Source organism: Musca autumnalis, unplaced genomic scaffold, assembly GCF_047663935.1.
Source record: "Musca autumnalis isolate F117 unplaced genomic scaffold, ASM4766393v1 scaffold_5, whole genome shotgun sequence".
Classification (NCBI taxonomy): Eukaryota; Metazoa; Arthropoda; class Insecta; order Diptera; family Muscidae; genus Musca; species Musca autumnalis.
Genome location: NW_027412088.1, coordinates 45,587,222 through 45,589,882, shown reverse-complemented (window position 1 = coordinate 45,589,882; position 2,661 = coordinate 45,587,222). Strand labels below are relative to the sequence as shown.

Genomic DNA, 2,661 nt, shown 5'->3' with positions numbered 1-2,661 from the left:
TATTTCCTCGAGTTTACCTCGGAGTCTATTGCAATTAAATTTGAAAAAGAATGAATTTTCAGGGATTAGGAACAGCTGGTGTTAAGTGCTGCGTGTGAGGCTGCTGTTGGGGGGAGTCGCGCATTCAGATGACGACTCACCGGGGGCAGTCTGCAGCAACATAGTCCCTCGTATGGACGAGTCCAGAGCAACCCCTTGAGATGCACCCACTCCTGTTATATTTTGCATCTCACCAATGTTTGAGTGTAATGGATGCGGATGTAACAAACCGAGCACATACATATTGGTATTGTGTTTTCCTCAGTCCCGGCACGGACCAAAAGAATCTGGAGCAGGCATTTCGGGATATGCTGCTCCCAACACAAATACAAATACAAATACAAATATGTACATTAAGGTGGCAGCCGCAGCCCGGAATACGAGTGTTGTGTGTTACCGGATCAATCCGGTATCGAAGAACCCGCCGACGTGGGTTTGAAACTGTTGGACCCGTCGTTGTAATCACATTACTCGTAGTGTTTTTTTTGGATTGTTGATCATGTAAACATTGCTGTTGTAAAAAATTCTGTTTTGTTCCCGTTATGTTCAGTTTGTTTGTCTCATTACAAATGCTGTGTGTTTTTTGCGCTGTCTTAATTACACCGGATAATGTTTAAAACAATTTATTTTTGGTACATACATATTACATATGTACATATGTATGTATATGAAAATGAAATTTTATTGACAATATTTTTAGACACAAATGTTATATATGTAAATGTTCCTTGATCAACAATTTGTATACATTACACGTTTAACAATTAAATACATCATCTGTTAGAACGTCGAACTGATCTCCTTCGAGCAGACAATGAACGGCGACCCGAACGAGACCTTGCATTTCTGCGTAATGATGCACTTCGGCTGGTTATACTCGAGCCCTGCAAACAAATTATGTTAACATGATAGAGTTTGTATGTTAATTTTATTTCTTTTTCTGCTTACCATTTGTTTGTAGCGGTTCTTCTCTTCTTGACTCAAATTATTCCACGCCTTTGCGCCTTGCCGTACTGTTTCCACCGCTGTTAGACCGCAATGCTTTTGTCGGTATTCTCGCAAATAGTTCAGATAGCCACTTCTGGTTAATGGTCCTGGGCGTATAAATTTCCCACCCGAACTACTGCCCCCTTCTTCACCACTACAAACAACGCGGCAACTCATTTCTTCAGCAGCAGGAGATGCTCTCCAAAACGATTTCAAAAGGGACCAAATTTTTGCAGTTTCAATTGAGTTTGAACATAAAATTTGTCTGTAGCAGGAGGTGCTCTCCGTTATGATTTAAAACGGGATCAAATTTTTGCAACTTCAAGTTATTTTAAACACAAATTGGAATTGAAATTTCGACTCTCGACAAATCTGTTGCATTGAATATAATCAAAATTAAATTTATTATGAAATGAAAGGAAAAGTATTTCAAATGTAGCACATAAAAAAATATTTCTTGGCTTTGCCAAAGTAGTTTTCAAATAATCACATTCTTTTTTTAAGAATTCGTTGTAGTATTTTCTATTATTGGGTCCAATTTTTGTTATAGATCTAAAAAAAGTTTAATCGCGTCCTCATAAAAAAGCAAAGTTTGGTCTATAATGTTTTCGTCATCCATATTTTAGATATTTTTATGTTACTTCTTTCCAACAATATCTAATAAATTAATGGTGAATCGTGACTGATGATTTGTGCATCAATGTGTATTGGTTTTTGTTACTGCTTTTCTTTTTCTCCCCACAAAAAAGCCCCTCCAAACATTGAATTACTTTTAGTGTGTGGTGCGGTGCGCCTTGCATGTTCATTATTTGAATATGTATTTCAATAATGAAATAAAATGCACGAGATAGAGAAATTTCAACTGAGTCAATGAACAAAACGTTGTCATGCATCTAAAGTAGCTTTAATTAATCACCACTCAGTAAATTTGTGCAAGTAGCGCTTTAGCTGGGTAAAAAAATGTTTGCAAAAAAATAAAATGGGCTTTTTTATAGTTTTCGCTTTTTTTTTGCCAAATAAAAGCATATAATTTTATAGAAATAATTAAAAAAATACATATTCAAAGAATTCTCTTAAAATATCATTCAAATCAATTCTTCATTTTTTTTCTTAAAATCTCCAATACCTAATCGAACTATTCACTTATTTTCCAACGAAAAATGACATACCTCTCATTCTTTGTCTATGAAGTCTCCCTTGTTGTGGTGGAGAGGTGGGATGGGTATGACAGTAAAAAGCGGTATCTCTTTACGCTTCTCATTTATGGTTGATTGCCATTATTAGTACATGGTGATTGGTTAAGCAATTACTTCATACACCCACTCTGCGACTGAGCCGGTTATATCCAAATATGGCTTGGAATGTCGTGTCGTCATTATCAACTTCAATGTTACTGTAGATGTGTGATAATGAGACGGACAAATGTGCCATATTTGCTGGCAAAAAACTATTTTTCTATAAAGCTTTTAGAATTTGTTGCCCCAAGAGGAGGTAGTCTAAGCCAAATAATAAAATAATGACTTTGTCGACAGCTAAATTCCCTCAGCTTGTGAAAAGTTGTCCGATGTAGCCCATATATTAACAAATTCTTCAAAGCGTTCCGTTGTGTTTCTCTATTATAACGTTGCAGCTCTC

The 2,661-nt window shown here is 36.2% G+C and overlaps 1 protein-coding gene across 1 annotated transcript; it reads right to left on the bottom strand.

Annotated features, from left to right (window-relative positions):
* Positions 1-750: 750 nt before the first annotated feature.
* LOC141386418 (protamine-like) lies at positions 751-1,406 on the bottom strand. The gene is made up of 2 exons (XM_073954879.1): positions 988-1,406; positions 751-923 (listed from the first exon to the last, which is right to left on the bottom strand). Exons 1-2 carry the CDS (start codon positions 1,201-1,203, stop codon positions 813-815), a joined length of 327 nt encoding a protein of 108 aa, XP_073810980.1. The 5' UTR covers positions 1,204-1,406; the 3' UTR covers positions 751-812.
* Positions 1,407-2,661: the final 1,255 nt, after the last annotated feature.